General features: G+C 35.9%; 1 protein-coding gene across 1 annotated transcript in view; it reads left to right on the forward strand.

Moving 5' to 3' along the window:
- Window positions 1–26,027, forward strand: part of WDR25 (WD repeat domain 25) — a 59,453-nt gene that overhangs the window by 16,897 nt on the left and 16,529 nt on the right. The window contains exons 3-4 of the mRNA XM_030950520.1: window positions 16,753–16,900; window positions 25,686–25,816. Coding sequence (XP_030806380.1) covers window positions 16,753–16,900; window positions 25,686–25,816 — 279 coding nt within the window. The remainder of the gene's footprint in view (window positions 1–16,752; window positions 16,901–25,685; window positions 25,817–26,027) is intronic.

Below are 26,027 nucleotides of genomic sequence, written 5' to 3' on the forward strand. Positions count from 1 at the left end.
AATTTAACCTTTTGTACTTTAGAACGTTGTGTAAATGTTTCTTCTCCATCTTGGAGCACATTATTCATCAATCTCTTTTCTAGTGGAAAGAAGCTGTCTTTACTCTTAAAAGAACAAAGAAGAAAACACCAAGTCATGACTCTTCTGACATTCTATTCTTGGGGTCATTTTTTTGCTATTTTCAGAGTTTATTTCTCCAAGAAGGTCTTGATCAAGACCAAGATCAGAGTTGATGAACAAAGACTCCTTCTGCCTCTGAAGAGTAATGGTTAAAACTTTTTTTCCAAGAGAATGAAGTCAGTGCCTTTTCTGATTTTCACTTTTTTACATTGTATTTCATCCTTGAATTAGGTTGCATTTTTCTTTTTGTAAAGAAATGGATCTAGCTGTAAAGAAGATGGAAGAAAGTGTGCAACTTAACATGAATAGTATCCTCAGTATGTGCATTGGGGGTACCTTTCACTTGATGATGAAGATTTTCAGTCAAGTATGGCTCACATGAGTCTTGTGATCTTGAGTTTAGCTAGGGAAACACAGAAATTTTTGGTTTTGTTTCCATCTGATGGTGTCAGGAATTAATTTTTAATGGTCCCTTCTGAGAAGGCGATCAGAATTAGTGGTTTGTTTCTCCTCAGCGTTTGCCTGAAGGAGAGTTTCTTCTCAAAAGCCATGTCCTGGCATTTGAATACATATCCCAATATTAGCAGGTAAGCAAAGGTATGCAATTTTCCTGAGCAACAAAATACTTGATTACAGGTCTAATGATAATTTAAGAGGTGTTTTCAGATGCGCTGAAATCAAGGACTTGAAGCAGATGAGCTTAATTATCTTTGTGAATATTCACAATCACATTATGTGCTTTAAATGTCACATTTGGAAATAGTGCCTCATTGCTAGTTAATTAACAATAATTACTCAAGGTAGTACTTATGTTTCTGGAATCTCTTACCTACTGTGAAAAATGTATTTTGCTTCTAAAGGTTTCTCAGTATAAATCCAGATTTTATTTAAATTATTCTGAAATTGTTGCAGTTACTTAGGCCCTCTGTACTCTTTACCTGTATCACTGCAGCACAGATAATCAGTTATTTCATTCCATTTGGTTTTTAACACCTGAACTGTGATGTGTGTAATATTTTTTTTTTTATTAGAAAAAGCAATCAGTTGATTTTTTTTTCCCTAGGCAGAATAAGAAAAGAGAAGAAGTAGCAAATTAGACTGGCAGGCTAGATCCATCATGAGGTGTTACAAAGGTGTGTTGACATCTTCAGCTAAAGAAATATGGCTTAAGATAATACCAGAAGGGTTTTTTTCAGTCATAGCACTTATGCTCTGTATGCTTTTCTCTCTCTAAGGATGTTTTTTCTTGGCAGAGAGCATTCCACAGCCCAAGAAAGCTTACACTGCAACCAAAAAAAGCCCCTCATAGGTTCTAGAAAATCCTCCCTGTATTCTAGTTTCCAGGTTCCCTCTTCCATCTTTCTTCTCTGCTTTTCAGGTAGGAATTTAACAGAATTATGCAAGGATTCTCTTCAAAGTTTTTCCATTAAAATAAATCTTCAATATTGAATCATTCTTTTGACTTGTTTGCAGCAGTGCACTTTATGTGTGCTTATGTGTATATGTGCATGTATATTGAAAATATATATATTTAGATATATATAAACAGCCTTACATTAGCAGAAAACCTCTATTGTCAACTACTTTTACTTACAAACTGCATATTCTCTTTGCCTGCACATATCATGAACCTGTATGAATGGAGATTCTGTTGAAATCCTTGTAATAACCTGTAGCTTACATTTCAGAATAATAATTTTCTATATAGTACATTAAATACTTTCAAGTTTTTAATTCGGGACAGCACTTACAACATGCTAAGCAGATGTTTGATCTCTCAGACATCAATTTCAAACTAGTTTGGAGAACAGGAAGAAAGGCTACTAAATTTAAGAAATAATCATGAAGATTAATTAAACTAATTATCTTTGTGCAGTGGGAGTGGATATAACTGCAAGTACAGGAAGGCATAACTAAGGGGAATGATGAATATTTTTTCAAGTAGTAAAAGTGTTTTAGTGATGGCAACACAAATGGAGGAGACATTGAGTAACAGGAAGCTAAAATAATAAAGTTAATCTGATTTTGGAAGAGTCTTCAACATGTTTTGTGAAAATAGTATTGAAATTGGTAAGGACTTCACTGGGGAAACTTCCCAATGATAATTTTTCATCTGTAGAATGACTTGGAAAAAAAAAGCTTTTCACAACCAGCAGGTTTTGACTTTTAAGTATTTAGGTAATGTCATAGACCATTCTGACTGAATGGTCTAGTACTGATGTCAAAAAGCTTTCACCCATGTGTCTGCTATGCCAAATGGGTTGGAACAAAACATTTTTTGCTTACTTTTTTCTTCTGCCTTTATACATGAAGAGCTTTTTTCTTCTTTGAGAAATCTGCTCTTGGGTATCTCAGTATAGAGTCTGGGTTATCAAAAAGTTGATATTCACCTGCTGACATTCCTTGTTTCTTTTAGAAATTATTCAAAATTATGTGCTTAAATAGATTTAAATACTCTTGAAAAAGTTGGCCAAAACTGTCACTAGTGTCTTTAAATTTTTGCTAGTAGATAGTAGCCTACAGTGCTACTAGAATTTTCAAGTAAGCCAAACCCCAAATATTTGCATTAACTTTGAATTTTGAAATTCTTCATTCTGTAAGTCTGCAGTGGCAGTGAAGTAAATGCAGGGAAATATTTTTAGGTGAAGTAACTCTTCCTGTAGGTGTGTTGTATAGTAAATCAGGGCAACCCCTGGGGGAGAAAGTGATGGATCTGACTCCATTGATATCAGAGGGCTAATTAATTACTTTATTATACTATATTATTCTAGATTATACTACATTGCATCTAAACTGAATCTGCACAAGCACCCAACTCAACTGCCCAGAATCTCGTGACTGTTTGCTGACTGACAGAATACACACGTGCTTGGCCATGATAGGCCAGGGAAACAAAACACCATCACTTTGGGTAAACAATCTCCATATTGCATTCTACTTTGGCACAACACAGGAGCAGCAAATGAGATAAGATTTGTTTTGATCATTCTTTTCTCTCCTTCTCTCCCTGCTTCTCTCAGGTTCAGAGGATGTGAATCCCACAGTGTTGTACTGCTGCTGCAGTGAGAAATGCTGAACCCGAGGCTGCATTGTTGAAATGTTTGTGTTGCACTGGTGTCAAGGAGCTGAGCTCTCTGGGACCTGTGCTGGACCTTTGGGTTTATGTGCATGTTCAGGGCTGTGCTGCCCAGAGCAATTGAGCCAGCTGGGTGGCAGAGCTGCTCAGCAGGGCTGGTGAGATGCTCTGCTGGGATACACAGCTATTTCCCTGGGCTGAGTTTAACTGGGATTTCTCATGGTACCACTGCACCAACGTGCCAATCAAGTAGGTTTGCACTATGGGAATGTAACCAGAGGCTGCCCCTACCTGATAGAATACCACAGTTATGCATTATTGCTTGCTGTGTTCATCAGCTTTTAGAGCAAAACAGGGGAAGGCAGTGGTGTGTAGTTTTCAACAACTAAATATTACATTTACTTCTCTAGTTAAAAATAACTTAATTGGGTCCTGTGTAAATGCCAGGCAATGTTTGCAAGTGTCAGTATGTTCATATCTGCTCCTTGATAATTCTGTCATTAATTCATAGTTTCAAGTCAACGTCCACGGAGGAGAAAGTTAGTTTTTAATCTGCTCCTAGGGTTTTAGCTATTATTTTCATTTCCAGTTGCAAAAGCATGCTCTCACACCAGCTGTAAAATGAAAGTTAGTGATACAATCTCCACAATATGACAAAATCACAAGAAATATGCAAACTTGTTACCTTATTTCTAAACTATTGTTGGAGAGCATAGTAGATACTTTTTAACATGTGAAGTTCTGAGTATTTATAGATGCTTCCACCCACACTTGTGTAGCAGTAATTCTCATTTGAGCTGTACTCCTAGTTAAATTTAAAAGGTTGGTTACATCTGGAAACTAGCTTTGAAACATTTGGACTACAGTAATAATCTCTCTTTCAGGTACAGCTTCTTGTGTCTTAAATTGCTGTAGTTTTTCTTTGGCTTATGATATCTAGGTAAAACAAGTACAAAATTTTTATATGCTTATTGGCTTTAAGAAAAAAAAATCCTGTATTTTTAGAATGAATATTATGTCTGTGTTAATGTTTTTGAATTTATTGTTGAAATAAACAGCCCCCAACCTATTAATAAAGAAAAACCTATTTACCAAAGTCTTGTGCAGAATGTGAAAAAAGTAAGTAGTTGTTCTTTTAAGGTTATTTTTTGAATCTTAAAATTTGATGTAAACTGTTGTAATTTGTATTGATGAAAAACATATTCAAAGATCTCTTGTTCAGCTTCAGGGGGGCTGTATCACTGTGCTACATTGTAGGAATGTAAGTTAGCATTGAAAACCCTCTGCTGACTAGATGTACATTAGGTTTGCAAATTACCTACCAATGCCCTTTGGGACAAAGCTCTTCATGAAATCATTGTCAATAACTTTCTGTTGGGTTGACTTATGGAATAGGTTGTTCTTCGAGATTTCACAGGAGAGAGATTAAATGTTATAAAGTACAAAGTACAGAAGCTCCGTAGGGCAATCTAAATGATGTTATAGGAACTGAACTATATTACAAAGAATATTAAACATATTTGCAATCTTCTGCTATTTGTCACAGGAATTTTGTCTAGTGGTTTGCATAGATATGCAAAGGAGAAATAACAAAAGCTGGTCAGTTTTGTTTTATGTGAAGCTGTTAATGTGTAGATACTTGAGTTCCCTAAAAGAAAAAAATAAAAATCTGAGTATTCTAATGATGCATGTTGATGCTTGTTGAAGAGGAGCTGCTGTATTCAGTTCATTTAAAAAAGGACTATACTTGAAAATAGCATGACAGAGCCAATGTTGTTTATCTGTGCTAAAATTAGTGTGAATTAGTCAAGTTTCAGTGTACCTGAGACAGCTGGAGTAATGCTGGTGGGAGAAACAAATCCAAACCATCCCCCTCTTTAGTGTAGAGACACATGGATATGAAGGGTGGGAATGGGTGGGAAATGCTGGAGATAAATGTAGAAGTGAAATATATTTATTATGAGCAACATAACATGTGGGGGAGCTGGAAGGGAAGGTGAAGCTCCTCTTGGTACAGTAACCATGACATGGTGACAGCCCTGCACTGTGCCTGGCCCCGTGTCAGGGCCAAGGCTGGGTTATGGTGATGGCTGTGCTGAGTGAACAAAACTGAACTGTGCTGTGAGCTTGGAGGGAAACTGCAGAAACAACAACCAATGAAAAGGGGAAAGTTGTTTTAGAACTTTTCTAGATAACTGTGTCAGAGCAGGATTTTTTCCATTACATTTAAAAGTCAGGACTTTGCTGAGGGTTAATGTGTGTGCTGCTGCACACTAGATGACCATCCCCATCTTTGGGGCAAACTGTTCTGTTTGAGTCAGCAGATCTTATGGGAGGCACTGAATATCCTGGGAGTCAAATGTGTAACTTTGAGAAATCCTGATGTGTTTGAGGTATCTGCCTCCTACGCTCCTCGTGAGTGGCCAGGAAATGCAAATATCCTTAATATAATAAATCACTTGAATCTCACCATGTTAGTCATTCTTTGATGCTCCTCAGCTTTCAAGGCTTAACAGTATTTTTCACAGACTTCATACTAGATAAAATCCATCTTCACACATCCAGTGGAGACCCACCTGGGCAGGAATTCCTGCTGCAGAGATTTGGACCTTGTTGAGATCTCCCTGTGAGGAATTGTCATTGAGGATTATGGGAGGCAGCCTTGTGTTAGGAGCTGTTAGAGGCTCTTTAATTTCCATAGGAAGCAGCACTTCCCATTCCCATGCAGCAACTGGATGTGTATGTTAGAAGGCAGAACACTGACAGCACAAGGAACAGTTTGTTCCAGGGGAAGCAGGAGACCAAACCTTGCACTGAGAGACCTTTGTCACTTGCACCCTAAACTTGTATGTTTTTCCCATTATTTTCCCCAGTGCTTAGAGACACATAAGCATCATAATAACTCAGTAATGGCTCAAACAATCGTAGTAAAGCAAAATGTTTTCCTCAAGAAAAAATGGAAAAATTCTCAGTTTCAGTGACCCTAATGTAACTAGAACAAGTGGAGGTCCCTATATTGTACATCATCCTGCTAAATAACATCTTATGCAGAAAAATCTTGAGAAGACCTCAGCCAAAGTTTATCCCTGCAGCCTTCAGGCTAGGTGTATTCTTCAAAGCAATTAAAAATTATTCAGTTTAATTAAAAAAACCTATCCAAATAAATTACCTATTTTTTTGATGCTCTCTTGTTGTTCTGGTTAACCTGATTTCAGTACAAAGTCATGTCTGCTACACAACTAAAATTTAGCATTATCCTCAGTGTCACTTAAATAATCAAACTGCTTGTATTTATCAAAATGTATTCTGCTCTGGGTAAGGAAAATAATTGCTCTTACTTCACGACCTTTACCGCAACAACTTAATTGAACAGTGGGCTTGCAGCCATCTTTTCTCTCCACCCCTGTTTCTGAACTACAGGATAAGGCTATTTCTGTGGAAACAAATCAACATGCTAAAGTTGTACAGCTGCCAGAGGGGGCTCCGATGTTTCTTCTTCTGAAGGTAAAAACGACTCCAGCTTATTTGTAATTGTGTGATATAGCTTCAGTAAGACATACCACAAGCTGTTGTGGGCAGCTCTGCATTATTGATTCATTTGGACATTAAAATATGTAGCCAAAGTCAAATGTAACATAACATGGTCCTACACCTTAATAGATGTTCAGATTTTTGCAGTTCTCAGTGTGTGTAAATTAGTGTAGTTTTCAGAGGTTGAATCTTCCAGGCCTTTTAGAAGGATTAACAAGTGTTGTGTGTAAAGTGACTGATTCATTCATCTCCACTTGAGCTCTTGGTACTGCAGAGTTTGTGCTGAAGCCAGGAGTGAAGGGAGGTGCCAGTACAGAGGATGCTAAACTGACACCTCTGTCCAAGGGTGTTTGCTGCCAGCTCTGCTGCTGTCCCACAACTCTTGTGGGCTTTTAAAGGACTCTTAGGCAGCAGGGTTCTACTTAGAGTAGTCTCATATCAATGAAAAGTAAAGTGTTTCTCCAGATCTTAGAATAGAGGAAAGAATACTGCTCTTAACACCTATTGCATCTCCATTCCTTTGGAGTTTTTCGTTTTTAAGAACAAAGGAGGAGTGGGAAAAATCGCTGTCTGCCAGAATAAAAGTCAAAAGAATGATCAGTGTGTTTAGAGATCTTGATCTCATTTAGTGAAAACTCTATTCTGTGAATGTCTGCAGTGTTCTGGTGTCTTTTAAAATGATACATGTGGTCTAAAACATTCCAACAAGCAAATCTGTGCTTTGTAGAAGGAATCAATGTGTTTTGAAAGTCTAACGGTGTAATTTATTTCCCTGAAGTTTTTAAAGGAAAATAAAATGGTTTCAGGAGAATTTTCTTATTAATGATATTTTGGTTCCAAGGAGGGAAGCTAGAACTATGAAGATTTCACTTGCCAATGTAGAAATAAAATACATAAAAGTATTGAAAATAGGCATGTCAGTTTACTTGCAACTTAATACTGTCAAGAAATGTAACTAATAAAAAATGCCAGCAACTGTATGATGGCTGTGTTTGAACAGTTTTATACTGTAGGTTCTAAATGACATTTTAATTAAAGCTCTAATACTTATTACCAGAAACTAGCTTGCTTTTTCCCATCCCTCTGTGTCTTTGCCAACTTGATTATAGTTGACAAAGTTGACAAAATTTGATAGTTCTTAGGTTCTTCAGCATGTCTCCACAGTTTTTGGTTTACATTCCCCTGCTGCTGTGGCAGTAATTCCTGTAGAGAAATTCAGATGATATCTGAATAGGAACTCTGAGTTTTGTTAGTACTTCTCTTCAGTTGCCCACTTTCCTGGAAGTATTTTTAGTGGCAAGATCGTTTTACTGATCTTGTTTCAATATTTTTTTATTTTAGTGGTGGTGAACCTGTGCTGCTGGTACTGTTCATTAAACAAGTAAGATATATAGCTCCTGCTGATTTTAATTTGTTTAAAGTGGTTTTGCTGCTTTGTAATGTGTTCTTGTCACAATACAAACGTGCCTTGTATTACATTGTGATACTAAAAATAAATGCATATTTGAAACTTGTAACCCTCATCTCTGTTTAGAAAAACCAACTTCTCTGCCAAACATACTGCACTGCAACAAACCTTGTGCTCCTAAAACTCAAAGCTTGATGCCAAATCTTAACTAGACATTCACTGGAAATGCTACAAAACAATGAAACAGCCCATGATTGTGGCACATTTATAAAAATGTGCTCCATGATGGAGCACATTTATAAAAAGCCAAAACCAACCAACAAACAAACAAAAAAGCCCCACCCAAAACCCCCTCTAACATGGTTTTTAAGATTTCACCCTGAACTAGTTCAACAGTATTTCAGGTCTTATCCTAGAGATATTAATTTTAGGTAAACATTCTTTATAAACAAACTTATTCTAATCTCTAGCTTCAGTTTATAAGAGCAGCAGGACTTACTTCTGAATAATTATATAATATTCTAGCACTTATATACTTTATTCAAGTGTTTGAATATGTTACTAGTATTTTGCTAGTCTGTGTTACTGTATCCATGCATGTGTTACTCATGAGTGTTTAGCAGCATTTTATCCTGCACCAGCTGTGTGTAGGGGCTGTGCAACCCCTGCCTGTGCTGGCCTCTCTCTGAGAGGGGGGTGAAATGCTGGAGGATTGAGCTTGTTTGTCCAGAAACTGCAGATAATTAACAGGGAAAGAATATTGAAACCACTGAATGGAAATAAGGTCTCAGCTATCCATTTTATCTTTCTGCCTGTAATTCCAGCATGAATTGTGGCTGTTGTATTAAGGATGGGGGAATGGAGGGACACACAGACTCCTATGTCTTCAGAAGGCAAAGCTGAGTTTATTAGACCCACATCCTTCTTACAGACAGTTATGATAAAGCTGGACCTGGTTGGTCCTTAATCAATATCCCTCACACCATTGGCTAATTAGGAACAACATCCTCTTGTACACTTCTTCCAAGTAAACAACACCTTCAAAACACCAGCTGCAAAGATTGGAGATTGTTTTAATTCTTTCTCTGAACTTTCCCAAAACTTCCCAGAGCAATGCCTGGGAATGTTTATCTGACTTTCTTCTCTGACCAGTTCTCAGCATTCACAACAAATGACATCCAAGAAATAGGAATTCACCAGAGTCCAAGTTTTCTTTACTTTTTCCATTTCTGAATCAAAAGGTTAAAAAAAGAGTTTTCAGAGACGAGATTAGTGTGTCCTGAGGACACTTTTGATACAATGGGAATATATAATTTGCAAATTCTTTAATAGAAATGTCTATGAAATATTTATGTCAGTGTTGTTCAGTGTCTTACTGTTACCATTTTTAAAATATAATTTACTTCTTTCGGAAGAGTTCTGTTTGCCAGTTTTGACTTGAAAGGTTCCTGTGTAGGCAACATAAATTATTTATCCTGGCAAAACCCCAGATAGTTTGTATACTTTAAAATTATTTATGTCTTCATTTTGCCTTGGTTGATTAGATTTTCCTCATGATACAGGTTAACTTTTGAAGTAGGGAATGGTTAGGTCTATTTAAATGAGGTGTGATAGCTCTTGTTAAAGCGTTACCAAGAATATTTCTTTATTGTGTGTAATCAAATGCGCTAATCTTGCTACAGTGGTGTGGAGTTTTTGTTTCCTTTTTACAGAATTTTATTTTCTTTGTCTTGCCCCTCCTTTGCCAACTGAAAATGTCAATGTTTTATCTTCTTCCATTAGTGTTTTCTTAAAATCATTTTATAGGATGCTGGCAGCTCGAAGTGCACTTTTGATTGGGTTTTTATTTTCCTATTAATGGGTAAGCCACCCAAACAAAGCTTCACAACTAACAATTATGGAGCCTTCCTTGGGGAAAGGGCTGCTGAGTTTCTGTGGGAGGGAAGATTAAAATAAAACACCAAATAATTGGAAATGTGTTTCATTGGCTTGGTCGGCATTAAGCTCATGTAGTGCTTTTACTTAACCTCTACTGGATTTTCTAGGATTAAAGCTTTTTGACATGTGTGCAAATCAGTTTTCACATCACTGAGTAGTTTCTAGTAGTAGTGCCAACTAGTATGCCACAAGTATTATAACTTAAAATGCTTCTGCCTGAATAAAGCCCCCTACAAAATTAGAACTATCTTATGTCTAATATGCTGGGTTATTTTTGGGTTTAGTTTGATTTTGTTTCTGGGGTTTTTGTTTGTTTGTTTGGTTTTGTTTGTTTTTGTTTTCATTTTTTCTTTTTTGTAAAAGAGAAGATTTTATACCTCATTACCTAGATTTGATTAATACACTTGCGACATTTAATATTAAATTTTTTAAGGGAAAAATAACAAATTTAGACCTTATGCTGGCTGTCTCAGCTAATTGAATTTATTATATTTTTCTACTTTCCATTCTCCTTGTTTCTACAGTAGTAAGGATTGTCTAGTAATAAGCTATCCAAATCCAAATTCTTATTCTCTTATTCAGATATTAAAACAATAATAAAGTTTTTTCTTCCCTTCAGATTAGTAAGATAATTGCATTTTGAGTTACAACTGCTGCAAGAAGAAAACTAGTGGAAATCTGTAAATGTTCAAATGACAGCATTGATATATACTTCTTACACCATGTCTAGATTAGGAAGAGGGATGTCATTTAAAATATGTTCCCTAGAACGCTTTAAACATTCCTGAAACAAGTGTTCAACACATCTGAAAATGTGTTAGCTTTATGTAGCTATACAGAATCCTGCAGAAAATCTCTTTTTTGGGACAGTTGGTTTAAAAATTAAGCTGGTGTGTTCAAAATGTCATCACTCATAGTCCATATAACAATCTGAACATCTATTTACATCCTTCATAACTGTTTGAAAATAAGTTTATTAGCACTTGAAGGTTATACACAAAGTGACCTTAGCTCACAGGGGTTTTTTGAGCTTAATTTCGTTTTCACACTGTTTAACTGTGGGTTTAAACAAAAGAGTTCAAGAGTTCAAGTCTTCCATAGTTCTTTCAACAAATTTTGCTTTGCATTACAACAGTATTATTTAGCTCAATATTTTAAGAAGACATGAATTGAAATAAGCATAAAATATTCTAAATATTCCTGTAGTTACTTTAGGAATTTATATATATTGCATGCAAGATCAAACATTTTTGTAAGTCACCCAATGGCTTGAGAGGCTTAGGCACACCTAGCAATTCTAATGTTTGGCTCTTTATTGCTTCCCTTCCTGGCACTCTCTTGTCTCAGTTCTATGAACAAAAGAATGTACCTACCTCCTTATCTAGCCCCTTATCTTATTGCTGTGTGTTAGAGATAACCAAGGGGCACTTTTAGCTCTTGCAGTCCTGCCCAAAGCTGCACCTCATCCAACTGGGGAGTCTGAAGTAGTAACAGCAGGAGATACCTTTTTATAATTTTTCCATGAGACTGTTTCTGCCCTCTGGCCCATTGATTTTCAAAGAACCTTTTAAAGTACAGATCAGAGATCAGAGCCTGCTTTGAAAACTGGAAAAGACGCTTTATGTAGATAGTTTGGGGCTTCCTTCTCTACTTCATTTGTTAGAAATTGCATGTTAGCAGATATGGCATATCTTTCAGTTCTGAATTCAGTTAAAAAACAAAGTAAAAAAATGAATCAGTTTTGTCTCCCTGAGACATGTCAGGGAGCAGTGCTGTTCCAAAAAAAGGACAGGAGAGGCTCATGTCTTCTTAGATTCAGAAGTCTATGGAGCAGCCTGAGTGCGCTGTGGAATGGAACAGAGTCTATTCTAGTCAAAGCATGGTAATTTCTTCATGCATCCTGTAACTCAGTACTATCCCACATCATCCTTGAACAGGGCTGTTTCTTAAATGCCACATTTATATTTATAGCAATTGACAAGTATGAAATTTTTTCTTGCTGTGGTTCACTAGGAGCCATTGACAGAGGAAGTTGGTAACACAACTTGGCTAAATTGAGGGAGGAAGAATTCTTTTAGAATGGATGTTATATTGGAATTAACATGGATCCATCCATTACAAAACTTTTTAATTCTGGTAGTACACATGCTCCAGAAATTGATTTATTATTTAGTATTCTTGACTGGCTCTGCTGTAGTTCCTCTATGCATGCAAATTCAAAATGCATACAACTTAATTCCTCACTTGCTTCCAACCTCTAATTTATCACAATTGAATCATTGTTCTCAGGTTCACTGTGCAATTACTGACTGCCTGCTTGAATAGATGCACCTTTCTCTTTCTAAAAGTCAGGCTGCTGTGTTTTCTTTTCTGCAATCTAAGTTGGAAGCAAGTGCATCATGGATAATCATAGCATGGCAATGAAAGAGATGTGCTCAATTCCTAATTTATCACTCTTGGTCTGCTTGATGAGTTCTCATATTATTTTGGTTCCTCTGCTTATGTTGCTGTGTAGTTTTTTTCTGGGAATGAATCCCTAGTTTGTATGATCAGTAAGATGAAAGCTTTTCTCTTGTGCCTTATGAGCTGGTTGATTGTGCAGCAGACCCCAGAGCATTATTCTGTGACTGCTGTTTACTTGAGTATCAAGTGCTTACCCTCTCCTGCTTCCTGCTGTGACTTACCAAGACTTTTTATCTTCAACCAAACTGCTTTATTTTCCAAGGCTGTTTTCCTGAAAGCAGAAAATAGGATCTGGAAACGTATCTATAATAAATTTCATCTCTTACATTGTGTAGTTGCTTATGTGCTTTGTGCACTTCCAATCTCAAGGGCAAGGAGGTCTGGTTATGTTGCTTCAAATACATGTTACAGTATTTTCCTAGCATTTCTAGGCTATACAGGAAAGCAAACAACTTCTGAAGCCTTTATTTCCAAATACTATGGAGAATGTGAAAGAGCAATTGAATTACAATGTGCCTCAGAGAAAGTAAAAGGAAAATTGCTTTTGTAAAGAAATCACTAGTATAATTTTGTCACTTTGCTGTTTGTACCTGCCATTTTGGCCCCATACAATAATCCTAGGAGAAAACTATGTAATCACCATAATTTATATAATGGGAGAGGAAATCAAATGAAAACAATTTATGGAAAAGAAATGGAAATGCAGTATTATAAATAGTGAAGCCCAGAAGAGTAAGAAATAGTAGTGAAAGATGAACCAATTTGGTAATTTAAAATAAATTTAAATAAAATTGGAAAAAATAAAATTAAAGTTTTCATGATACCTTTATGCCAGAAATGAGTATTGGCTGTTTATTTCTTTCAAGTTCTGTACAATTAATTAGTTAATAATTTTAGATTTAGAGGAGGCAATATGATAATATGTGTTATTTTTCTAATAACAGTTGCATATTTCATTGTTTTTGTGATTCTTATAAAGGGAAAGGATGGATTGATTGTTTTTTTATAATGTATAACATTATTGCTTGAGAGTGTGGCAGAAAATTAGTATTTTCAGAGTAGCAGGATGAAATGTGTGCTTTTAACTTTTTACCTCAGCAATTAAAATCACAATGGTCATCACAAGATAAAAGAGCAATGTCAGGTTTAATGAGAATTTAGTATTTCATCTAGAAATAATACTGAGTTTCTGTGAGAGCTGAGTTTTGAAGTCAAGCTACAACACTTAAAGCAGTTGATCTCTTGGTAAAAATAATTTCATATAAATGTGTCTTGCTTTGGCAGATGTATAATAATTTCTAGTCTTAGAATACTTGATACATGTGTTCCAATGCCTGTGAATGAAGATTTATATATATCTCAGTCTCTGTATTTTTCAGTGAACTGTTTCCCATGCCCAAGTAATTCTGTACTAAATATGATCTTTTTCATGTAAATATCAGAGTTTATTCTACAAATGCTACTTGTAAAGGTATTTATTACCACGTTAAAGTTTAGCATCTTTTAGTATTTTAAATGAAATTTTTAAATAGTTCTAAGACAATTTATTTAAAAAATATTTTGAAATTCTTGAAACCATGACTTCTTAGATTACAGTGTTATGGCTTTTATCTTCAGCGTTAGACTGGTTTTGGAAACAAATCCTTTTTTCAGGTTCATGTATAGATGCCACTCAGAAGAATATGTTTGGGATCCTCTTCTGGTAAAGAGGTTGTAATTCATGTTCCTTTTTTGCCAAAGGAGGCAAGATTCACAACATCAGTCACTTGAAATAGGAAGCTTTAAGGGCCCTAGTTCCTAGAATTTGGAAGAAGTGAGGAAAGAAAGACTAGAAAGGCCTTTATTTCCACACAGTTATTTTTGACACACTTGACTCTCTCAGTTGAAATTGGAACCCTGAAATTCCCATCACCCTGGAGAATCTGCTGCTCTGATATCTGACATCTGAGTCTTGGGCAGAGAGGTGCAAACTCAAATGCAGGGGACTCATCCTTTTTCAACCTCTCCTTTTTTCACTGGTGGTGGCTGCCTGTATGGAGCAGGCACCAGCAGCTGAGCAGAATTCCTCTCCAGCTTTGGACAGAGTACAGTGGAACTCTCTTTCCCATAAGCTGCACTGTTTTCACTTACCACAGGTTAAACAGTGGAAATACACAGGAATGGGGAAGCGCATAAGTGGCTCCCTAAGGAAATGCAGACATGATGGTGGCTTTGCAGCGATCCTCTGATAGGATCTGAAGCCTTTTCCTTTGTAATGAAATAGAGAAGATTCTCCATTTGTGCATATAACATGGTTAACATCTCTATCCCTTGGAGGCACAGCCTGGTGCTTGTAACCCGAGGCAGACACTTCTGTTACAGCTGAGCATTCACTGCTTGGCTGAGCATTTCACCATGATGCCCAGGGAAAACTGATGGAGCTGGGTAGGAGCAGGGGGAGAAGCACTGGACTGAAGTGGGATCTGACAGGGCAAGATGCTCCCTTAAGTTCTTGTTTAACTCTTGGTCTGTTGTCGCAGACATCTCTTTGTGAAAAGCCTTTCCTTTAGGATTTTTCGTTCTGAGAAGCTGTGGCCTCAGAACCAGACGTAAACAATAGGTTATCTGCTGCCGTGGAATGCAACAGGTCCGTCTGGATTGGGCCATCTTGGATGTTTATAGTTAATGGCCAATCCAGGATGGAGCTCTCTCGGACAGAGTCCGGGAGAGCGGCTTTTGTTATCATTCTTTCTTTCCTATTCTTAGCTAAGCAAGCTTCTGGAAACCTCTCCCTTCTTTTTTTTTAGTATAGTTATAGTATATGTATATATCATAAAATAATAAATCAAGCCTTCTGAAATATGGAGTAAGATCTACATCTCTTCCCTCATCCTGAAAACCCCTGTGACCACTGCCACAGTCTGTTTTCCTCAAAACCTGGTTCTGTAATTAAAAGTTTACATTAATGGGCGCTAAACTAAGTGAATTTCCTCAGTCAAAACTGCCTTGCCCATGCAACTCTAATTTCAGAAAACATTGCAACACCACCATTACCTGGGCAAAAAAGAGCTGATGGAAAGTAAAACAGTGGAGAGAAATGTGTTACCTGGTGAATTGTCCCCTGGGTGTCATCAGTGATCTCATCCACAAGAGTGGATCACTTGTTCCAATTCATATAATGGAGGGAAATGTGCAGCTTTAAGGATGTGCTATTTCCAATTATGTAGCTTTTTTTAAAATGAAGCATAAACTCAAAAGTGCTGTCAGACTTGCTTTACTTTACCTTTCTTGTGAAAATTGAGTTTTTGTACTTAATCTTGAAACATGACAGAAAATATTGGAAGCATGTACCACCTGTTTTTCCTTTCATCCTGATTCATTCATTAGCTTCCTCATACCAAAAGCCCTCCAAGACATAATTAACCCTTTTTTGATACTGTGAAACTTGAATCATTAAAACTCATTAAAAGAGAGAAACTTACTTTCAAAAGCACTGTCATAAAATTTCCCTGATTTTTTAAACTTGTGATTAGGGTGGAATACTAAGGGTATGGCCCTCATGGTTTCAGTCTTTACTGGCTAGTCAAGTAATTAATGATAATTGGTTGCTTTGCATTGCAGAACTGTGCTTCGTGATAGAAAATCTTTTGATAAAATAATTTTCTTTAATGGAATGTTGTCTTCTGAGTATGCATTATGTAATGATACTGTCAGCAAGTCCTTTTTGTCTAGTAAGAAGAAAATATAATTGAAGATAAAAATACATTATCCAAAGTCTTGCTTTTTTCCTCCCTTTTCATGTTTTAAGCTCCATAGGTATTATATTGTACAACCATAGGAGTAATAATACAGTTTATAATCCAGTTTTTACTGAAGAGGAACATTTACAAGAAAATAGTTTTGATGTTTAGCCTTCTGTCACAGATCTGATCATACTGGGTTTTTATATGGGTCAGTTGTTGCTAAACTTCCAGTTTTATCTTAAAACTGTGGCAAAAATAGAACCATGAAAAGCATATGCTTTTAATTTTTTGTCAACTGTACTTGGTAACTGAAGTCATAGTTGTATTTTCTCAAATATATTACTTGGAAATAAGTAACAAGTTGTATCAAGTTACCAACTTCATACAACTTCAGAATGCAAAGCTTTCTTAACTACAATAATTTGCTGTACCAAATTATTATTGAAAAAAAAAAAGTGATTCTTTGTAAAGGCGTCCTTATCCTTCTTTTTAAGGTTTGGGATGCTGTAGATACAGGCTGCTGTTTAAAAACCTTCTCCTGTCACTCCTGTGCTGTTCGAGCTGCCCGGTGGTCATCCTGTGGAAGAAGGATCCTCAGTGGGGGCTTTGATTCCATGCTGCATTTAACAGATGTAGAAACAGGTAAAGGCCATGAAGAATGCATTATAGCTGTTTCTTTATTGTGTACAGATAACTTGGGATCTTGCTAGCTTTACTCTTTCTTCTAAAATATAGACAAATCCATAGGTGAAATTTAGAATTCTTGAAATGTGACCTTACTTAAAAAATGTGTTTTGGCAATTAAGAGTAGTTGGAGAAGTTTGAGAAAACTGAAATATCTTGCAGTTGACAATCACATGTAATTTATGTTGTCAGATACTACAGATGAATGAAATGAAATGTGGTTTTTTATGCTCTGTCACCATAATTCATTAAAGTGCTTGAGCAGCCTCTTAAGACTGACCTCAGTAACATTTATACATATATTTAGTTTAAACATAAGCTTGTATCTCATTCTCTGTTGGGTTGAAGTTTGTGCTTGAAGTTAATTAGGTGATTTTTTCTTTTTTCTCAATAGGACCTTAATTAGGAGTATAGAAACTTAAATTCTGGCATGCAACCTTGAGACTGAACTTGTGTTCCTTTGATGCATTTTTGAATTTGATTTGGGATTTGATTGTTGTAACCTTAACAACTAATTTCCTGGATGCTGTGTCTCCTCATGTCTCCTTCACAGCCTAAAGTGCTTCTGTCAGCTATATTCCTTCTCTCCTTAATCTATGTTTCCAGCATCAGCAGCATTCACTGGGATTCTGCATAATAGGACATCTCTGTGTGTAATATATGGATTAGATCCAAAATGGGACATTGTCAAGGGAAGAGATACAATTTTACATTTCCCACTTAGTTGATTTTTAAGTGTTTAACTCCTGCAAAGGTGCAATATTTTTTGTAAGACTACAATAAAAATCCTTACAAAAATTACAAGAGGTTTTTGTCTAGGAGGATTTTCTCTTGCATAAAAGCAAGAACTACATTGTATGTGAATATCTGGAAAGCAGAAATCCCATTCAGAGGAACTGAGAAAGCAGCCAAGAAAATTTTAAAATATTGTTCACATGAGAAAAGGGTTCTTTTTCATGCTCCAAGAATTTATTTTTCTCAACAATAGTTGTACCAGAAGTATTTGAATACAATGATGGCTGGAAGGGAGCTGTTGCAGTGTAGGAATGTAAATATGTTACAGAATACTGATGTTTTGAGATATTCAGCTTTTTAAATGAGGAAAGGAGCTTTATATACTTGGTGTAACAGTACAGGAGGTTAATATACCAAGTATTTAATTTGTCAGACTTCTACAGCAACCTTTTTAGTCCCACAAATAACTGAATCTTACTAATCCAAGTAGATTTACTTTTGTTGGTAATGCTTAAAAATTCTAAATGGAATGGCTATCTTCATAATGGGATTTATAGCAGCTGAATAGATTTTGTGTGTCTGAGTCGCTTTTCCCTAATCTGGGAAAAATCTCGTAAAATCGTAGGGAAAATTCCAAAGATACATAATTTAAATAATATGCTTTAATTTCCAACATCTCTTCAGCTTAACTAACCATTAATGGGACAGAAGTCTGGATTAAGTTGATTGTAGTGATTCATTTATACTTCTCTAGGAAATGACAACAAGAGCGAAATATATTTAGTAAGTGTCAAAGCAGATAAATTTGTAAATGGTTCTTTCCTTACTGACTTGCTGACTTACTGAGTTATAGTATTTCTAGCTACTTAAATAAATTGTATGTGTGAAATGAATGCTTATATACTTGGAAATATCAGGTATTCATTACTGTCTTATTTAAAGAACACAGAATTCCTTGTAGTTCCTCTGAACTGCAGTTGTGATTGGACCTTTCACACCGCATTTGGAAAAGCATAATACTGATCAGAATTTTAGTCTGATTTCCTATGTATGCAAGCCAGTTTCTGAGCTCCTTCCCTGTTGTAAAGTTACTCTTCTTTTCATACATTTCAGTCAGTTCTGTTCAGAGAGACAGGGCAAGCAATTGCCTCTGGAATCCAAATCAATTTGATATAAAAAGCCTCATTTCCATTTGAAAAACACTAAGGCATCAATAAGATTTTGATTTACATTAGTTCACTGAATCATTCATTCCTCCTCACTCTTCATCAGTGCTGAGATGATTTCTTCTTTGATTAACTTCAGATAGATGTTAGAACTGTTCCTTCACATTGGACTTTCATATACTTTTTTGGACTTCAGTCCTAATTACTTTCCATTGCTAGTGTGAACTAACTACCAGTGTGTTTAAATGTAGTAAATGCATGCCAGTGGGATTTTATAAATAATAATGCTCTCTTTCAGGCTCTATGCTTTTGTATATTTTGTTCTGGGTCAACATTTTCCAGTAGTTTCCTAAAATCTAATCTTTCTTGTCTTTGTTTTCAGTATATGTTTTATATATTACATCTGTGTTATAAAATTGCTACATGTCCTTCACTAAAAGAAACCTAATGGTCTATAAGGAATGACTTAAAAAGTTTAAAAAAGGTTGCAAATACGGCTTAGTACATGCATGGTATTGAGCTGCTGCATTGTAGGGGATTTTTTGTCATTTTCTGTTGGTTTTCTGTTGAGAACATAGTTTCTGCCCTACTAAATTGAAATTGTAGTCTAGCTAATTGTTCTGGGTCTGATGAAGGTTAGTTATGATAATTCTCAAAGGAATGTGTCAGCAATTTTTTAACAAACAGCACTAGAATAAATTCTTCAGGAAATTTTCTTTCCTAGATTGGGTATCCCATGTGCTAATATATTGCATCTTCTGGAGTCTTTTTTTTTCTACCTTTATGATCTGAACAACATCAGAATAGAAGCAAACACTGAAAACTCATTAATCATGAAACAGAATTTTTGCTGTTGGCAGAGAAATCCTGGTATAAGGCTAGAAGGCACATCCATGAAATCTCATGCTGCAGTTTCATACCATCAAACCCCTTGCCCTTGTCACGTGTATGAAATGAAAGTTCTTACATATAAAAAGACCTAAGATACTGCAAGCATAAAAAATGAGCTGATAGGAATCTCAGGAAGTTCAACAAGGACATGCATCTGGAGTGGAGTAATCCTGTGCAACAGAACAGACTGATGTTGAACTGGTTAGAATGAAAAGAAACCTGGAGGTTCTGGTGCTGGATGTGAATCAGCAGTGTTCTCAGCAGCGGAGAAGGTCAACATCATTCCAGGCCAGTGCAGGAAGTATTTACCTAGCTTGTAGAGAAAATGATACCAGGCTCTTCTCAGAGACGTGCAGTGAAAGGATGAGAGGCAAAGGAACAATGCAGGAACACAGGAACTTGTTGGCTCAGCTCAAGGGTGATCAAATACTAAACCAGGCTGTCCAGAGAAGCTGTGGAGTCTGTACTTGGAGATTCCCAGAACTTCAGTGGACAGACCGCTAAGTAATCTGCTGCAGCTGGACATAATTTGAGTAGGGATTCAGACTAGATGATGCCTGGAGGTCCAACCTACAGGATACTGTGATGAAGAACAGGACAAGAGAAGAATTCATGTTAATGAGGTACAAGGAGTTCTCTTACTGTGGTCTGGATAAGAGATAATAGATCTTGCTGTGCAAGTCTTTTTTGAATGCAATTTTTGTTGATCATCATTTATTATCTCCAAGGGCCATCCAGTGCCTTAACACCAGGATGTGAAGCTAAGACTCTCCACAAATATGGTGTTCTTAAAAGCTGTTGTACACATTCAGTATGGGTTGGACCCAAAATATGCATTAATTTTTAAAGAACTCAAGGTTATGCATGAGTCATTCACGAGTGGTTCTGTGATCAGTTGCAGTTTGCATCAGGCAAGTTCAGTACTGCACTATGGAGAGTCATAAATATTGGTAGATCCAAAACCTGCAGATCTACTGCCTGTTACTGGCTAATATATTTTTTATTGTCCTATTTTAAATATACTATTTCTTTATAAAAATAAAGCCTTTTGAACATTTTCACAGATATGATAATAATGCAGCACTCTGAGACTCCCTGGTTTTTTCTCTTATAACACACAGTCGTTTTCTGTTACTGGTAGTTCAGACACGTTATTTACAGAGTATTAAATAGTGCTATATTCTGAGAGCACTGAAAAAAATGCTTTTAAAACATTCTAGGTCAAATAAATTTGACATTTAACTTCTGTTATGTCCAGATGCAATGGAGGTGCTCTACCAACTTTGGAAGGGTAATTGTATTTTTAGAATTTATTTATAACTGTTTTATTTTTGGAATGCATGTTTTATTAATCAGTAGATTTTTCATTAGTCACAAATGAATTGGTATAATAGCACAGGCAGAACATTGGCTGGGTTTTTTACTATTTGCATATTGTAGATACTTTTCATTTCTTTAATATTATGACAGAGGGAATGTTCCAAGAAATTCTGGCACATTTCCTAAGTTGCCAAATGCTGCAGTTGTATTTTAGTTCATGGACTAATCTTGCTTTCAAATATAATTTCCTCAGAGTTATAATGAGAGAGAGTTTCTTAATGGAACATTTTGTACCTACCCAGAAAATTTTCTTTTTTATGTATTTTTTTCTGTTCTAATTTGATAGTCCTATAGATATAGCATTACTATTTTTAATGTACTCATATTTGTTCACATAGGAGTTCTAGTTCTCTTACCTAAACATCACCCCAGGAAAGCTGTGGCATTCCTCTGTTCCTCCTTTTCTCTCCCTGTAGTATTTAGAGAATATGTTTTAATATGCAGAAAGCTTTTATATGGCACCTCAGAAAAAAAAGCCCAGTTGGTTGATACTGTTTTTGTTTGCTTGTTTATTTTTTTCTTTTGAGTGTATGCAGGCACCTTAGATGTGAGGTCAAAGGTTTCCCCCAAGATTCAGCAGTTTTATGAAATAAGTTGAACATAGCACTCTCCAGCTAGGAGGTAACAGCATTTTACTTTTTATGCTCACTGCTGTAAAGCCTTGCTGAAAAGTATTATGGGGATGTTTCAAAAGTTAAAAGAGAAAATTATTTAATATTTCAAACATCTGCACTTGCTGTGGACTTGTGAACATGTAGGGACAAAAATTAGGAAAAAACATGTAATCAATATAACTTTGGTTCTTGAGAAAATAATAAGGCCAATTGTAAGCACACCAAGAATGGAGCAATAACAGACAGCATTGACTTCTTAAGAACAAATGATGTCTAATCAATCTGTTTTCTCACTATTGTGCATGAGAGGGACTGTGACTGTAATGAAATATTTTTGTATATGTTGCTTTATGTCTTTTTCTAAACAGAGAGGGAAATCCATTTTGCTAAGCAAGGTTGCTCTTGTGTCCTTGTAAGTCTCAGGCTTCACCTTTCTTGGCAGAAAGACAGATCACAGATTAGAGTAAGGAAGTAAATGTTTTAGGGTTATGCAGGTAGGTGTGTGAACCTAAGGGCCACTAAGCACAGTTACAGAAACATCCTGTTCTGAGCAACTGTGCTGATGTTCTGTGAAAAATTCAGAATGTTAAATAGCCTTTAAAACATCTGATTTCATGGCTGGGCAGTTTCACAGTAGGCTGATGCATAAAGAAGCAGAAACATATATTCAATATATTTTAATTTTTTTTTTCCATATTGTGCATGTTATTATTATGTTACTGGCAAGCCTTTAATGCTTGGAGAATTTAATTAAAGCCTTTAAAGAACATAAAACATGCTGCAAAAGATATAGTAGATATTGTTACTGAAATTGTGAAAATTAAGGATTAGAGAAACATTTGATTTCTGCTTTGGAATAACAACCCCTTATAAAGGAAAATGATATGTGGTATGCATTTTCCCTCAATTAGCCAAAGACATTTTCAAAAGGCCTAATTTTCTAGTCTATGAGTTGGTTATGCTGCCTTTAGGAACTAAAATGCAATAAATATATACAAAATAAAGGTATATGCAAGCATGCTGAGTTATACCTGTTATGGATAAGGGGGTTTTCTTCTCAAAGGCTATAATCTTTTTCAATATATAAAGTAAGACTCTCCCCCCAAAGGTGAATATTTAATTTAGTAAAGTGAATAATTGTAGAGAAAAAGATGGGTAACTGAAAAAAAAGATTTTTTTGGAATGGAATTCGTGTGTGCATCTACAAACACCAAACTCTCCAGAACACTGCTTGCTCAATTCCCAAAAAGAGATGTTTGATTGAATTTCACTTTGGGGAGGCAACGAGAGAGGGAAGGTTGTCTTGCAAAGTGTTAATTGGAGAGCCTGAGCTTTTAGTATTAGTTTATTGTGATTGTTTCTGACTTAAGTAAAAAAAATTGTTAATACCTGCATCAAATCATAAGTTGGCAGCTTAAATTAAGAAAAAGAATGAGGTTAAAGAATATAGAGGTGAATAAGATGCTCCAGTTGTTTGCATTAATTTTATTTGTTATTACATTGTAATGTAGAGTTCATAACACTGAGATTATTATGGTTTAATTATGTTAGTGACTGTCACTGAGAGCTTTGGATAAATTGCAGCCTCTAGAAGACAAGAAAAGGGCAAATTCAGTGCCCACTTCTCTATCAAATAGGGAGAGACAGAGTACGGAATGTAGAGCATTTTAGTTTCTGAAGAAAATATCAGGCAAATTATTAAATTACTTGGAAGCAGTTGGGAATGAGATGGAAAAATTGACTAATTAATAACAAATTATGTTAAATCAATCTTTCTGTGGGAAAGGTAACAGATCTTGTAGTTAGTAGATGAAATGCATCTTGAACTAAATGCACATCGTTTTTGCCTGTGTTTTACCTGACTTTCTCATGTCATAGGCTAAAGAACACAAGTATTTATTATAGAAAAAACAATTTTGAGAAGTCTTGTGGAGGTAAACATATAGCAAAGCCAGTAGTTGCCAAAATGAACACTTCTACTGAATCAGTTATGGATATGTCGAATGCCATTTGGACAACACTTTGTGGAGAACAGTGATCTCTTGCTGTGTCCTTTATAAAGCTGTGTGACAGGATTAGTACAGGTAGGCTGCACTTTTGCTAATTTCTGGCTGCAGTCCCATTGAAAACTTGTTGAATATACTCCCAGAGTTTTTATTAAGCATGGAACTAGTAAGAAGAAAATTCCTTTGGGAGTAAAGTGCTATTAAATTGAGTAGTGAGCCTCCATGGGGTAATTCAGTATTTTCCCAAGTGCTGGGGGTAAGATGCCTGTGTATGTGGCTTTTTTAAAGCCCCCCGAAATGATACCTGGTAGTGGTGTACATGAGAGTAATATCTTGTTGCTCCTATAACTGATGAGTTTAATACTTTCTTCCTTCCCTGTGGAGCTTTTTGGTTTTTTCCCCTGTAGCTGTTGGGGTTCTGAAAGCTCCCATGGCAAGGGATGGTCACAGATATGACTTGTGGAGAAAATCTCTGCTGCCCTGATGACTTTTTTGTCCTTTTGGGGAAGGAACTCATGGACAAAATTAAGTGTTTCACTTAGTAGTGACAGAGAGGCCCTTTAGATTTGCACTGGCAATTTGAAGGGTGGCAAGTCATTTAAAAAAAGGACAAAAATCCCCTACAAATACCAGAATTCACGTAGAACAACACTCACCCCTCATTTAGGCTCTCTGTAATCTTTTTCCCTGTCTTTTCCCTTGATAAGCATGTGTGATAAAGTAAAACCTTTCTCTTCTTTAAACTGAATAAATAAGTAATTTTACAAGTCTTATCCTATTGACTGTGTAAGTTGAGTTCAGCAGATGAGGAAAATGGAAGTGATGATAAAATCAAATAAATCAGCCCCAGAGAATGAAATGAGCATAAAAAAATCTGTGTGAATGATTTTCCGTACTGTACACCTAACTGCAAGTGTTTACATCTGTCAGTAATGTTTTTAGCTGAAAGTATTTTCAGTTGTTTAAAAAAGCTTGTTTTAAGATAATCCTCACTTGCATAAAATGCAAATTAAAGAATATTTTAAGAAGCTTTTCTCACAGTATTTTAAAGGATTTTTTTGTTTTAGTTCTGCAGTACCTCCTTCACTGTTGCTCACAGCAGTAACTTGATTTAATGTAGATCCTTACATGGGATATGTAGAATATAAATCACAGTTGTTATTGTGAAAGTGAGCAGATATATTTATCTTGGTTCATACTGCTGTTCCAAAAATTTTATTTCAGTGAATGTACAGTAATGTAATGAATTTGTTAGGATGAAAGGAAGCAGCGAAGTGTGGAAAAGTCCTATAAATTAACCTAGCTGAATTCTGTTGTGTTCCAAAGTGCAGGCAATCCAATTGATACTAACCACAGGATCCTGTGGAGATTAGTGTGTACAATTAAATGTTGGCAACAGTGTATCCATGGGAACAGCTATTGCCTTCATATGGTGGTTTGCAAATTATTACCTACTTTCAAGATGAAGTTTCACTCCTACCTTTGCTGAAAGTTAAGTAAACAACTCAAGATTTGTAATATAGATTGGGATGTAGTATTTCTGTACAGACAATGTTTTATTCAAGTTATTTTTGTCTCACTTTAAAAAAAAAAGACTGGCTTCTCAGTAGGGAAACATTCAACCATTAGATTTGGAGATTTCTTCCTGTGTGTTGTCTGAACTGTGGCCTCACTGGAGCTCCTTTTCTCTGTGTGGGAGCCACTTGTTGTCTCCTTTCAGCGGCAAGCAGTCAGTGGTGCAGAGGCCCATGAGCACAAGCAGTTTCAAGTGGATAGAAATTAGTGAGTTGTTTTTTATTTTCATTAAATTAGACTAGCTCCAGATATTTGATTATTTAATTATAAGCACGTTCACTTTTAGCAACCTTGATATTTTTGAAACTAAGTTGAAATGAATAACATATTTCATTTTCTGCTCAAATTTTAATGTCCACTTGTCACTTGATTTTAGGGAAGCAGATATTTAGCAGCAAAACAGAATTTAGGATCAGTGCACTGAAGTTCCACCCCACAGAGTCAAATGTTTTTCTTTGTGGAGGATTCAGCCCAGAAGTTAAAGCATGGGATTTAAGGACTTCTAAGGTAAAGCAAATCTTTTTTCCCTTTCTCTTTCCAAATGTTCCCTAGGTTGTGTGTGCTGTGTGTTATCAAGGTGCTAGATGTACTTACTGGTCTTTCATTAAAATGTTCTTGTGAGGTCTTTTGCTTTTTCGCTGTGTTCCTATTCATTGATATGAACCTCTGTTATGTGTTTTAAGTGCTATGAGGAACTGTACAGAAAAATAATATTTTT

Source organism: Camarhynchus parvulus, chromosome 5 (assembly GCF_901933205.1).
Source record: "Camarhynchus parvulus chromosome 5, STF_HiC, whole genome shotgun sequence".
In the NCBI taxonomy this organism is placed as follows: domain Eukaryota; kingdom Metazoa; phylum Chordata; class Aves; order Passeriformes; family Thraupidae; genus Camarhynchus; species Camarhynchus parvulus.